The sequence below is a fragment of the Xiphias gladius genome, chromosome 6 (genome assembly GCF_016859285.1).
Source record: "Xiphias gladius isolate SHS-SW01 ecotype Sanya breed wild chromosome 6, ASM1685928v1, whole genome shotgun sequence".
Classification (NCBI taxonomy): Eukaryota; Metazoa; Chordata; class Actinopteri; order Istiophoriformes; family Xiphiidae; genus Xiphias; species Xiphias gladius.
This window is the reverse complement of record NC_053405.1, coordinates 26,964,569-26,977,696: the sequence shown is the minus strand read 5'-3', so window position 1 is coordinate 26,977,696 and position 13,128 is coordinate 26,964,569. Positions and strand designations below refer to the sequence as shown.

General features: G+C 37.3%; 1 protein-coding gene across 1 annotated transcript; it reads right to left on the bottom strand.

Annotated features, from left to right (window-relative positions):
* scp2b (sterol carrier protein 2b) lies at positions 1-11,714 on the bottom strand. The gene is made up of 5 exons (XM_040128075.1): positions 11,537-11,714; positions 10,418-10,508; positions 6,570-6,699; positions 6,211-6,290; positions 1-701 (listed from the first exon to the last, which is right to left on the bottom strand). The coding sequence occupies exons 1-5, from the start codon at positions 11,557-11,559 to the stop codon at positions 606-608; spliced, it is 420 nt and encodes a 139-aa protein (XP_039984009.1). The 5' UTR covers positions 11,560-11,714; the 3' UTR covers positions 1-605.
* Between the last annotated feature and the right edge of the window lie 1,414 nt (positions 11,715-13,128).

The window sequence follows — 13,128 nt, the reverse complement described above, 5'->3', positions numbered from 1 at the left end:
TGGACATTGCAGCACAGACAAATTTATTTAGTAGATATCTTTTAGAGATTCATACAATAATGATAGCACGGCCCAAAATTACAACCCCCTCCATTAAAACGTTAGGTGGCCACAGTGAAAAACATTTCTGCGTTGTTGGCTAAAACTGCAAATCTGAGACAAGGAGGCACTTAGACTGTTGTGTCCATGACTGTGGAAAATGACATCAACCTGCTCTACTCAAAACATTTCCAGACATAATAGACTTAAAGATTTGATTAGCAAAGTATATTGGAAATGTACTGAAAAGTGGACATAAACGGAATTAGTATCACAAATTAGGAACACCTGTCTCTACTCTAGATTACTGACATGAGAGGGCCTGCAGACAGGGACTTCTAAAGAGAATTAATTATCCATCTTTCTTATTCTCCAGTTAGATTGGGGGGGCTGCTGACTAATCCCCTGGTTGCTCAGTGAGGTCACTAGTAGGAGCGGTTCAGTCCAGTGATGAGAAGGTTTACAACCCTGTAACGTTTATCTGAAACCAGACTTGCTGTTAAATTCTTCATGGTTTACTCTATTCAGTGTTCTGAGGTGTTGTTATGATAGCTTCAATGTTTCATCTACAGCTTGGCTTTGCCTGGCTGCAGCTGCAGGCTTTGAAGCTTCATGGCCAGTCCCATGTTTCCTGTAATCTTCAGCTTGCCCTGGAAAAACGCCTGCAAATCAGAAAGGGTGAAGAACGTCATCCAGACAGTTCTGAATCTGAAGTGCAGTTCCTTCTGTGTTGGAGAAAACGACATGCTGCTGGTTGAAAGAGTTACCATGAGAGATTAACTCAAGACAGAGAAAGTGGGGCAACGGCAACAACAGCTTATGAAATGTCAGGAGACTACATGGCATACAGGCACAGTGTGCATAGAGTCAGAAAAATGAATGTTTGTGGACTGGAATGAAAAAATGGAACTGAAAAGAAAAATCAGATCAGGAGGTAATGATTCGACCACTCAGAGAGAGCAGAAATTCTTAGAATATTAATTCTGTTCTCAAGCTTTTTCATGTGAGTTAATGACAAAAATGAAACAACTGAAATGATCAGTTTTCCCTTTGTATAAAAAACATCATGCAAAAAGACAATCTGTCAAATTTTCCAAAGGATGGTGGATTTTGGTGCAGTTAATTGCTGTAAATGGCCAAAGACTGATGGTGGAGACGTGTGTCATTACATCAGTCTTACAATACAAATGACCTGGATGGACCCCGTGGTTCACGGCTTTTCCCCATTATGATTCAGAGTTTGAAAACATTTCTGCACAAAGCATTAAAAAAAGAGAGGGTGATGAGAATTTAAAGATGATTTAAAAGATTTAAAGATGATTTTAGTCTGAATTCATGCCTAACTGAAAAGTTAGGAGACTATGTATTGGTCCTATGTACTGGCATCACTAATGTCAAAACTACATTAAAAACTTTTCAAGTCTATCACTCACTTTAAAATCCTTTAATTGATTATTACCATGTACCAGGTCCATAAAGATTTGGACAGTGACACAATTTTTGTAATTTTACCTCTTTACACCACCACAATGGATCTGAAACAAAGCCATCAAGATGTGTAGAAGTGTAGACTTTCAGCTTTAAGTCAAGGGTTTCAACAAAAATATCACATTAACTGTTCAGGAATTGCAGCCATTTTTATACATAGTTCTACGTTTCCAGAAGATTAAAAGTAATTGGACAAACCAGCATAATTATAAATATAAGGATTACTTTTAATACTTGGATGAAAATCCTTTGCAATCAATGACTGCCTGGAATCTAGATCCCATGGACATCACCAAATGCTGAGTTTCCTCCCTTGAGATCCTTTGCCAGGCCTTTACTGCAGCCTTCCTCAGTTGCTGCTTGTTTGTGGGTCTTTATACCCTTAGTTTTGTCTTCAGTAAGTGACAAGCATGCTAAGTTAGGTTAAGGTCACGTCACTGACTTGGCCATTGGAGAATATTCCATTTCTTTGCCTTGAGAAGCTCTTGGGTTGCTTTCGCAGTATGTTTTGGGTCTTTATCCATCTGTACTGCGAAGCGCCTTCCTGTCAGTTTTGCAGCATTTGGTGAATCTCTAAAGCCCTATCCACTTCAGAATTCGTCCTGCTACTTCTGTCAGCAGTCACATCATCAATGAACACCGGTGACCCAGTTCCATTGGCAGCCATACATGCCCATGCCATAACACTGCCTCCACCATGTTTGAAAGATGATGTGGTGGCTTTGGGTAATGAGCCACTCCTTTCCTTCTCCATACTCTTCTCTTCCCATCATTCTGGTACGAGTTCATCTCGGTTTCATCTGTCCAAAGAATCTTGTTCCAGAACTGGGCAGGCTTTTTTAGATGTTTTCTAGCAAAGTCTAATCTGGCCTTTCTGTTCTTGAGTGTTACCAGTGGTTTCACCTTGTGGTAAACCCTCTGTATTTACATTCATGAAGGCATCTCTTGATTGTAGACTGACAATGATACGCCTCTCTCCTCGAGAGGGTTCTTGACCTAACTAGATGTTGTGAGGAGTTTTTCCTCACCAAGGAAAGAATTCTGCAATCATCCACTTTAGTTGTCTTCCAGGCCTTTTGGTGTTGCTGACCTCACCTTCTTTTTAATAATGTACCAAATTGTTGTTTTGGGCCCTCCTAAAGTTTCTGCCATCTGTTTGACAGGTTTGTTTTGTTTTCTCAGCCTAATGATGGCCTCCTTCATTTGCATCAACACCTCTTTGGACTGCATCTTGAGAGGTCCCATGAGCAGCTACCAAAGCAAATTCAACACTTGGATTCAACTCCAGACCTTTTATCTGCTTCATTTGTGATGAAATAACAAGGAAACAAACTACACCTGGCCATGAAAACTGATTGTCAGTCGATTGTCCAATTACTTTTGATCTTCTGAAATTGCAGAACTATGTATAAAAATGGCTGCAAATCCTAAACAGTTAATGTGATATTTGTTGAACCCTTTGAATTAAAGCTGAAGATCTACACTTCAATAACATCTTTATGGCTTTGTTTCAGATCCATTGTGGTGGTGTACAGAGGCAAAATTGCAAAAATTGTGTCTCTGTCCAAATACTTATGGACCTAACTGTATATTATTGAGTCTCACCATGAAGTGAATGTCTTTCTCTCTGTCTTTAAAAACTGTCACAAATATATACTTTCATTTGTTAAAAAAAAATTGCTCTAATTTCCCCAAACTGTAGTTTTAAGGAACAGTAACATTGACAGATAAATACACATTTGGTGCACAAGTGACTATTTCGAGAAGCAGAATGATGTATGTGGGATTGAGTCAAAATAAACTATTGTGGCTCCGTGAATGCTAATGAAGGAACATGTTAACCAGTGAAACAGTGTGACTCAATGTGTTTTTAATTGTTGTTTTTCAACAATAGAGCTCTATGGCACACAGGAATAAGATATATCAGGCTTTGGATACTTACACTTGTTAGCAGGACCACTTCATTGTTAGTTTTGGTCTTTTCATGAGGTTTGCTGACAAAACAGGCTGAAACATCTGCCTCTTTCTTTCTTTTGCACAGAGATCACATTTTATGTTTAGTAGTCAGACATGAAACCTCACTCATTTAATGGTCAGGTCTCTCTCTTTTCTAAGCTACATGCAGGAAACATGTATTATGTTTTCATCCTACACAGCGGCGACTTCAAGGCCTCTGATCTGAGACACTAACCAAATATCCTGTCAGTGCCACATTCAACCAGCAAACAAATCTGTTCCAATTTTTAGTAGAACAGGACACAAAGACTGAGGTAGAGTGAAGCGAACTGCAGGAAAAGCCAGGAGTACCACATGCTACTACACAACTCAGTCAGTCCTTACACTAATATTATACTGATGCCATTAAAAAAAAAAACACAATCAATACGCTGTGAAGTACAACAGCAGGTATGTTAGTAAAGACTCAGGCCTTGTATCCAGTAAAATTAATATTTTTAAATTCACTAGGTATAAATAAATATTTAGTGACGAAAACAGTGACTTTTTATAGCAATACGCTAAACAAATATAATGGAGTAAATTACACTAAAGAATTTAAAATATTTAAGGGGGACTGTACAGTCAAAAAAAAACTACCAAATAATCTTTCAGTCCCTATGGAAATATTATACAGGAATCAAAATAATACACTTACTTAAGTGCACCCAATGTTTTTCAACACAACTTTATTGTCCTCTTTAATAATATGGAATAATGTCTTTACTTTGTTGAAAATTCTGCTTTTATCATTTAGTTTCTTCCTCTCTCTCTGAATAAATAAGCTGATTTATCAATATTCACATATGGTACCTCCCTGACCATATTTGGTTTAACAATAGCAGTTTACAGAGTAGAGAATGGGGCTTGAGCAATTGTGCAACAGGTTCAATGTCTTTTTAAGGGAAAATTGTGTAGAAGAGTGTATCAATGATTTTACAAACCAGGACTTTTTATGTTTTCTTTTGTTTTGTGCTCATGTAGTCCTTTAGTGATCAGTCAATACAAAATGTTATAAATGAGGCCCCACATGTACAGGAATAACCTTGCATGTCCACTGGCTCCAGCTGCACTACACTCTGTCTTGTATCTCTGTATTTCCTGAATAGTCCCTTTGATGGCACTACACCCAACCCACCACTACCTTCTCCTTTTTTTTTTCTTTTTTTTTTAAACATCTTTTCTACTTCTCTCTCTCTCTCTCTCATTACTAACAGGAAAAAATAGTTCTGCTGTATATTTGTTTAGGGATAGGTTAATTTTTCTTTTGATCTGTCCTAAAATAACACTCGATCCATGTGAAGAATTTTTGGTCAATCTAATTATTCTTTCTGTCCATACAGGCTGTGAAGAGAACCCTTCAAACAGTGATTTCTTCAATACACCTTTCCTACAAATGAGAAATATATTATTCACTCCTCCACTCAGTTACAGTTCAGTTCAGAGCAGCTGAAGAGCAGCCACCTCACACTAAATTCCTGTGACTGTCTACATGTCAAGTCTCATGTTTTACCTGTAGGACTCACATTTTAATGCTTTTGTTCATCATCTGTAATGTGAAAACATCACATTTCCACAATGCCAGAGAAATATAAAGTGTGCCTCCTGCTCATAGTTATAGTCATTCAGTTATAAGAGCCTAGCAACCACAGAGCGTCTCTCCTGATTCGTTGTTGATAGTGCTGTCAGCCAAAGTGCAGTGGAGGAGGTTTTATGTGCATCTGGTTCAGTAGTTTAGCCGACTTCACCAAAATTCAGCACTGGAGAGGAGAGCATTGGAGCTGGCAATGGAAAGGAGTCGCTCTGCTCTGTCCTCCCTTTCCATCACTCCTCACTGCTTCCATCACAGTTTTGTAGTTAAGTAACTCTGAGACAAGTCTCGGTCTGTGACAATTTACGTCCTGCATTGCTCTTTGTACTATGACCAAAAAAAAAGATGAGATGAGATCCAACTCGGCTCCTTCTCGAATGATGATGTTAATCATCTACGTTTATGGGGCAGGCCTAACACATACATTCTGAAGTTCAACTGAAGCTAATATAAGGCTTGAGCAGTCTGACTCAGACTGCTCAAGCCTAATATTAGTGGATTTTTTGTATTATCAAGTGGATGTTTTCCAAAGTTACAGTTTTTAGTTCACAATTCTCTCTTTATGTTACTGTCCTTCATAGCAGCTCAGCGAGAAAACACTGACCCTGGAAACACTATGTGGAAATTTCACACTAGAAAGACCATAAAAATACCTTCTTGGGTTGTCTCACTCAGACTGCTGAAACCTCATTAGTTTTGGCTGAATTTGTGGACCTATTCCTCAGTTATAAACAGAACACATAAATATTAATTTTGAGTCAGATAAATAAAGGCATTTATGTGTGTTCATTAGTGAATTTCACGTTCCAGAGGCCCGACCTGCTCCAGAAAAATTAGACCTGGTGCATAACGATGTGGGAGAAAAGACCGGTGGCCATCGGCACACTAGCAAGAATGGCAGATAGACGCAGCCTACTCCATTTCATTTAAATACTCCACAGCAACCAGACAAAGAGCTACAAGTGTCTGGATTAATTTAACTTCAGATTTGAAAAGACAAATTCAAATGACATGTGTGTGCTTACTCTGAGTTGGAATCATTATCAGTACTACATGCAAACAAGTCCAATCAAACCACACCAAGGTTGAATACTCACAGTCTGTGGGTTCATCTTCCCCGTCATCAAGGCTAACAAATCTGTATCCGACATGGAAATGGTGCAATCTGCTTTCTTAGCTGCAGACCAGAAATATAAGAGCCAAATTTAACTCAAATGTAGGACCAAAATCTTTTTTTACTGACTTGTGGGTATTTAAGGGTGTTACGATATTAAGAAATGTTAGAGTCTCATAAATTTAAACAAGATGATGCAGACAAACAGTCTTTGCAGGCCTTGAACTTCAAAATGCATTTACACCCCTGGTTAAATATTAACAAGATTGCATGCCACTGCAGGTTTCTACTGAGACAAAGGAAAATCTTGATACGATTTTCTTGGCTCTTGGGTTTTCATACCTGTGTCATTGTGAACACAGCCTTTGCCGTTCTTCACATCCACGAACCAAGTTGCATCCTGTCCATTCGGGCCATCCTTCACTTTAAAGGCAAACACTCCCCCGATCTTTTTCACAAACTGCTCCCCCTCCTGTTTAAAATACACATGGATTTCACATAGAGACACTTCCCAATTTACTGTATCATATATGAATTAAGTTTTCACTACCTATATTTATAGTATAAGGTCATGGCAAAGTCAGTACATGTCTTACCTAGGTTGTTGTTTTTTCTTTGTTGTTTTAAGGATAAGTTAAGCTACTCAAAAAAATGCAATCCTTTCATATTTGAGTAAAACTATACATGAGCTTTCAACAAAATGTTAATATCTGTATATGAATGCATAAAGGAGAGTGTCAGTGGTTCAACCGTGTTGAAGGCTTATTTTCAGCCTCAGTAAGGATAGAAAATATACAGATAGTGAAAAAGCTTATTTTCTTGAATATTTCATTCTTTTTTTTTCCCCCTCATTTGTGAAGAATACGTTTTGAAATGTATTTATTTTGACCCAGTTTCCATGTTTTGGGGAATGAAAACGGGACGTACAATGTAGCCATAGAGTCAATAAGCTGTGGGTTACATTTGAATACTGCTGAAATGATAACTGTAAGGCACGAGCTGAAGATATAACGAGTGACTTTTTATATGATTACTCAACAGATTTATGAATCTTTTTCCCTGATTACCATCCGGAAGAGTAAGTTCTGATTTCTGATGCAAAATTCGCCAATTAGGTAGTAAGGGTTAATGTGTTTCAGATACTTCAATTTGTCATTGTCACACATTTCTCAATTCTAATTTCCACCATAACTAGAAATGCAAAGTTAAATGTTTTAACTGTTCACGAGTGTACAAAATGAGCAAAAAAAAATGTACTTTAAAAGCACAGAATGCTAAGATATCAAATGTGCCCTGTGGAGTTTTTGGCCACTCGTAGTGCTATGGAGCAATGTTTATATGAGTGGGTCCCTGCTTTGTTTGTATTGTGTAGGAGCACAAAGATGTAGGTGACGCAATAAACATTCCTGGTAATTGATTTCACGCTGTTTCACTGTTTTACAGGTGGCATTAATGTGCCAAGAAATATAACAATGCGCCTGCAAAATGTAGGGAAGAAGAAGACTACTAGAAAGTAAATACGTATGTAAAGACTGTATTTTTTGGACTTCCAGCAATGGGCAAGCAGCCGCTTCTGAACTCTTGCTCAATTGCCCCGAAATTTATATGAAAACTTCTAATTTTATTAGTCAAACAATACAGTAAACAGCAATGTGAATGTTTGAAAAAGTGTTTGGACCTCCTTAAAGTACAAATTGGAACCTGAAAGTACTTTTAATCTAACATGCCTCTCTCAAGTCATCAAACCTATAGAAAAGCTTACCTCAAAAAAAAGGCAGGAAAGAGTGTGTACTTAAGAGGACACTCTTTCGCACTAATAATCACTTCCTAGATGTTCTCTTTTGAAACTGTAAAAACTTTAAGGTTTTTATTCTGAATTAAAGTTGAAAGAAGTTTTGTTTTACTTTAAAGGGAATCTCATTGTGAAAGTCAAGATAGAGAAAAACTGATTAAATTTCAATTTGCGCTAACTTTACATTATATCATCCAGACACTCACCTCCTTTCACACAAAGATTTATACTTTAAGAGTCAGTTCACTTTCCATACATTTTATAATATGAGGAAAAGAGTGCTTGTTTTATAGTGAGATTTTATTGTATTCAATAGGGTTAGGTAGGGGCTTTGCAACAGTGCTTAGTTCCAAAAAAACTAACGTCCTTAAAGTTTTTACCTCAAATCCATACTCTCTTGTTGTATATGTCCTCCTTTAGTCATACGTTTTCTTATGCTCCACTTAAAGTAGGGATCTAAGAGATTATGTTAAGTGAAAATCAACCTTCCTATTTTGTAAAGAATATATTAAAAAGCACAATGTTTTCTACTTCAAGAAAATCGTTTTGATGACATGAATGAAAAAATCTGGTCAAACCAGTAGGGAGACTGGTCATGGTACAGATATGTCAGCGGGTGTTGCTATACTTTTCAACAATTTCCCTGGAAAAATTTTAGCCAGCAACAGGGATACTTGTGGTCACTGAATAATTTGTGTCTTTGAAATAAATCATAACTTTCTGATCCTAGGAAATATACAGTATAGGGGTATAACAATCTTAACCAAAACAAAACCATGACTGCTGATATTACAAAAGGCTGTAAAGGATCTATGACAAAGGTATCCAACTAAAAAATTCATATTTGGAATGATATTTGTGTGATTTTAACATGGTGAACGATTAATGGTTTCATAGAACTCCTTCGAAATAACAGGACACCATTTCAGTCCTGTATTGCTTGATTTTTGTTTGAATTGAAAGACACATGACACACTGAAAATCCTGGTACCCGAATTTTCACATGGTTTAAACCTGATGGTTCAGTCAAATCCAGAATAGATTTTTTGCTAGTGTCAGAAAATAGGCCTAGACTGGAGTCAATTTCTACAATTTCTGTCGCAACAGATCACTGCATGGTTAAACTTATTCTTAAAAGCCACAAACACATATCTAATAAAAAAAATTTAAAAAATGATGCCAAAAATAGTGAACCCTTTTGTCAGGAAATTATAGCAGCCGTCAATGATATAATTAAAGACTCTAATTTTAAAACTTTTAGAGATAAACGGGAGTGTTCAAAATATAATGTACGTCAGATTTCCATATCAAAAAGCAAATTATTAAGCAGGGCTAAGTAAAAAACCTTTTTAAATCTTTTTTTTCTATAAAGTAAAATCCATCTACATTAATAAAGCCAAAGGAGCATTGACTATATAAGATCAAGGGTGAAGTGGATAGAGGAGGGTGAAAGGTATTCAGCATATTTTTGTAGACTGGGAAAAAAGAGACAAGAGCGGAATACTATAAAGGCACGGCTAATCGACAAAATAGGATTTATGGTTCCTGATAAGATTTCTAAGAAAATCTTCCAATTCTACAGTAAACTGTACTCTTCCTCTTATTCATGCATAGGTTCTGATGCTGTCTTTGTGCACATTAAAGAATAGATCCCTAAGGTGGATGAGAGCTTCAGCAGTGTATGTGACATCAGTATGGATGAAGTGGAGAAAGCCATGAAATCTTTAGACAAGTCTCTGGGTTCGGATGGTCCAACAACTAATTTCTATAGAAATTTTTGGGATTATTTTAAAGGCCCTACTTTCCATATGTTAAAATAAAACATTTGAAATCCACACTCTTCCAACTAGTATGAAGCAAATTTTAAATCTGTTTGTCTGATCGGTTGCCTGAGATATTACACTAAACCATGTTTCTAAGTATCCATTCAGCACCCATATTGCCATTTTCTCATTGATGACAAATCCCATTCATTACATAGACAGCACTGCTAGCATGCTTGAGATAAATATGGTATAATTGAGGTCACACAAAGGTAACTGCTTAAAAACACTGACTTTTGGAGGAAACCATTTGTCTGATTGAGTCAACATAAGCTTGAAATTATTTTTGTGGTATGAAATGACAGTTTGGGAACTGATCCAAATGTGCCACCATGAGATTAAAGGCCAGTGTAGCAGTATGGCACAGACCTAGAAACACTGTGTATGACTGAATAGATTGCTTTATACTTAGGGAAATGATATGTTTACTACAAACTAATTGAACAAAATCTACTGAGCACTCTTTTTAAAGAAACACTGAAATAAATGTCTCGGAGAGTACATACCAGTAAAACGTGAGAATAATATAAAGTCATTGGTCTGCAAATTAAAAATATTGTAAGGCATGTAATCACCTCCTGAAGCTTCTTGTTGATTTCCTGGAACACAGCATGTGCCTTGAACCCTTCTAGTCCATCACTAGCACTGGTGTTAATGGCTTGTATCCTTCACATGGTGAAAGGCATTGACATGGAAATAAGAAAGTAAGGTTACAAACAAAAGAAAGTGATAAAAAACACATCAGAGAAAAGGTCGCCAAAGATAAAACAATCCCTGATCAAACATTCAATTTGAGATTTGTATGTCGGTACATATTTGCTCTTTTGTATGGATGTCACCACAGGAGCTCAGTGTGTGCAGTGTGTGTTCAACCTTGTCAGTTTCATAGTGTACCATGCGATTGCCACCATTAAATCATCAACTCTAAAAGGGGCCCAAAACACAAGGTCCCCTCAGTTATCAATTCCACTAAAGGATTAAGGCGCATCAAAACTGTGGCTTCCACATTCGCCCTCCTCACTGCCTGGTCCACTGTCGGTGTGTCTAAACATCACAGCAGCCGCTACCGGCTAAATCCAGGATGTCACCATCGTCGTGCACTTGCCACCGATGGACAACAAAGCGGCAAAACACGACTGTGATGGTGGTAGTAGTGTTTCTATCAATGTGCAAAGGTGGCGCATACACATATATGAATGACAACATATTAAAACACAGTTGTAATAATATGACGTTAAAATATGTCTTAATGGGGGCGCTTATAATTGTTGGCATACTGCTGCACATAGATAAACAGTTAATAAACAGTTATCGGCTTACAAGTGCACTAAATGTTTACATAACGTGAGTACTTGAAAATACTGAAGAAGGGGACTTTCAGTGTTACCGTATCACGGTTTTACTGAAACAGTTGAAACTAACTAGAAAACTTAGCTATGTGCTAATTATGTTGGAACCAACAGCGGGGTGGCACGCTAGCCAAAGCCTTGTAGTACTGCATCAAAGAGCTAACGCTATAGCGCTAAGTGACTTCGGCGTACGTTAACGTAGCGGTTTGTTTGACATTTATTTCGAAGCTAACTTGGTGTAATCTTAGTGTTAACCGGGACAACGAGGGTGACCTCAATGAATTATTCAAAAAAAATATAAGTCACAATGTCACAATTATACCGTATACATTTGAATATTCTTACCTCGGTATCTGTCTTTCAGGCATTTTGCTATAACGTTAAATGGACAAACAGTGTCTGAGGGTTTAACAGACAAACAAATCCACTGGTGTAGGTTAGCTTGTACTTTGCCTGCTGTTTGCTAACTACACTTCCTTGTTTCTTCCCACTTTCCGGGATCTTCAGGCCTGACATGTCGATGTCAGATAACCCCTGTTACCATAATTTCAAAAATAGTCCATCTACATTATATTACGTACCAAGTAACCTCTAAACTCTCAATTTGAACAGTTTACTTAAAGGACCATAGGTCTATCGTGGTTTTGCATGTTTTAGCCCGGTCACTTAATACATAACATACACGACTAACTACTCTGCAAACCATGTGATTGTGTTTTAGAGTTTTGAATGTATTCATTTGTCTTTCCAGACAGCCACTGGTTTCCATTCATGTTAAATCAGCGAGCAAACTCTTCAAACCTGTTTCACTTGTGTAATCCATCGCAATGAACACCAACACCACAGTGCTTGAACTGCAGACCTTTCAAATCAACATTGCACTGAAACTGGATTACCAACTAATAATAATGTAAAGCTGACAACGTTTACTGTTACGGATTACACAATTCAAGTAAGTTTTAAGGGACTCACTGATTTTCACACTGAAAGAATGAAAGGAAACCTATAGAAGTGTGGAGAATACATTTTTAAAAACATGAAACAATATAGCATACAATAAGCACTGGAAAAATATATGTTTGTGTTTTGTATTGAAGGAGCTAAAACTGGCAAACCCACTGGTACCTAAAGATATATGAGAACATCCAAGACCATGTGCATTTTGGATGCTGATTTAATTTCTGTGATCATTTCAGAGCCAAAAAGGTGAACCAAGCATTTCTGTGAAAACAAAGCCCATGCACTCTACTGTATAAGCTCTGTTTACCCATGGCTATATATAGTAGCATACCGGCCGACTTTCAAAAGGTTGAAGTGAAAATTAGGAAGTTTAATGTGTTATCTGTCTTTAGAAGCGTTGTAACATCATCATTACAGTCAAATAACATAACATAAAACTTGCACCTGTAAATTATTACCACAACATCACTACAAAGTTCTATAGAATCATTATAAATGATAAAGAAAAAGGTCACATTTCACCGAGTAGTGGAGGAGAGTCCTCATCTAGTGGCTTCCCTCAGCCATGAATGTGATCATTGAGATTGTCATTGTTGTTCAAGATGATTTTATCTTCTATTCCTGTTTCTGCACATTTCTATGCCAAACACACACAGAGACTTATTGTCAAAGATGACAAGGTATCCTCCAGGCTTCTAACCAGAAATGAGATGGCGTTATAGAACAAGATAAGTATACATATCAACATGTCCATAACAGTTTTGCTGACTGCTAATCACTAGCCGCTCCACTTAATGGGAATAACTGCTGTCTTACAATCAGACAGCCACACAGGAGACACTTAATACATGCAGAATGCTGTTGTCTATATACTGTAGGCTATGCAAAGAGGGCAGGTCGGCAAATTACACTGCATTTAATGTAGACAGCATGAGTGGAGGCAAACATCAGAAAGTCTCATCAGTCTAATGGAAGCA